This window comes from Seriola dumerili, unplaced genomic scaffold (assembly GCF_002260705.1).
Source record: "Seriola dumerili isolate Sdu_G_001 unplaced genomic scaffold, Sdu_1.0 BDQW01033839.1, whole genome shotgun sequence".
NCBI classification, from domain to species: Eukaryota; Metazoa; Chordata; class Actinopteri; order Carangiformes; family Carangidae; genus Seriola; species Seriola dumerili.
This window is the reverse complement of record NW_019208094.1, coordinates 1-746: the sequence shown is the minus strand read 5'-3', so window position 1 is coordinate 746 and position 746 is coordinate 1. Positions and strand designations below refer to the sequence as shown.

General features: G+C 48.4%; 1 protein-coding gene across 1 annotated transcript; it reads left to right on the top strand.

The window, feature by feature from the left end:
- The first annotated feature begins 38 nt into the window (after positions 1-38).
- LOC111240301 (polyubiquitin-like) lies at positions 39-740 on the top strand. Its single transcript, XM_022770252.1, has 2 exons — positions 39-123; positions 228-740. Exon 2 carries the CDS (start codon positions 240-242, stop codon positions 702-704), a length of 465 nt encoding a protein of 154 aa, XP_022625973.1. The 5' UTR covers positions 39-123; positions 228-239; the 3' UTR covers positions 705-740.
- Positions 741-746: the final 6 nt, after the last annotated feature.

Below are 746 nucleotides of genomic sequence, written 5' to 3'. Positions count from 1 at the left end.
GGTGTTGATCAGCTGAGGCAGCCTGTATATAAACTGTGCTGAATTCAGACCTTAAGCACAACTACTGATCACCACTTGTTTAACAGTCGACGACTGAAGACCTGAAGTTTTCTGTGTCAAAAGGTAGGAAGCTCTCTTTAATGACGTTGTAGTGAAATACACTGTGATGATTGCAAATTGTTTTTCTACAGTAATCTTATTTTAAAATGTTTTGAATTGTCTTTCAGACAACTTTCAACATGGATATATTCATCACAATGCTGAGTGAGACCTACACCCTGACGGTGCAGCCAGAGGACACAGTTGGCTACCTGAAAACAGTCATCCAACAGAAACTCGGAGTTCCCCCTTATAAGCAGAGGCTGGTGTTTGTCAACGGCCAGAGGACCGACCTCAGCGAGGACGCACAGACAGTCAGACACTACGGTCTGCGGTCTGGCTCCAGGGTGATGCTGCTGGTGACCGAGCCGGCCACCATCCAGGTGTTCCTGAGGAACGATAAAGGGAAGATGAGCACCTATGATATCAAACCTGACTTGACCGTTGACGAATTCAAGCGCAAGGTCGAGTGCAGAGAGTCGGTGCCGGTGAGCCAGCAGAGGCTCGTTTTCCAAGGCCGGGAGATGTCCGGCGGTAAACTGTCCGACTACAAAGTCCAAGCTCTGAGCACCATCGACCTGTGTCTCCGTCTGAGAGGAGGCTGAGGACACTTTGACACAGTTAATACTTTAGACTGAGGACACTTT

Coding starts and splice junctions, on each gene's coding strand:
- LOC111240301 (XM_022770252.1), top strand. CDS start 240: ATGGATATATTCATCACAATGCTGAGTGAGACCTACACCCTGACGGTG.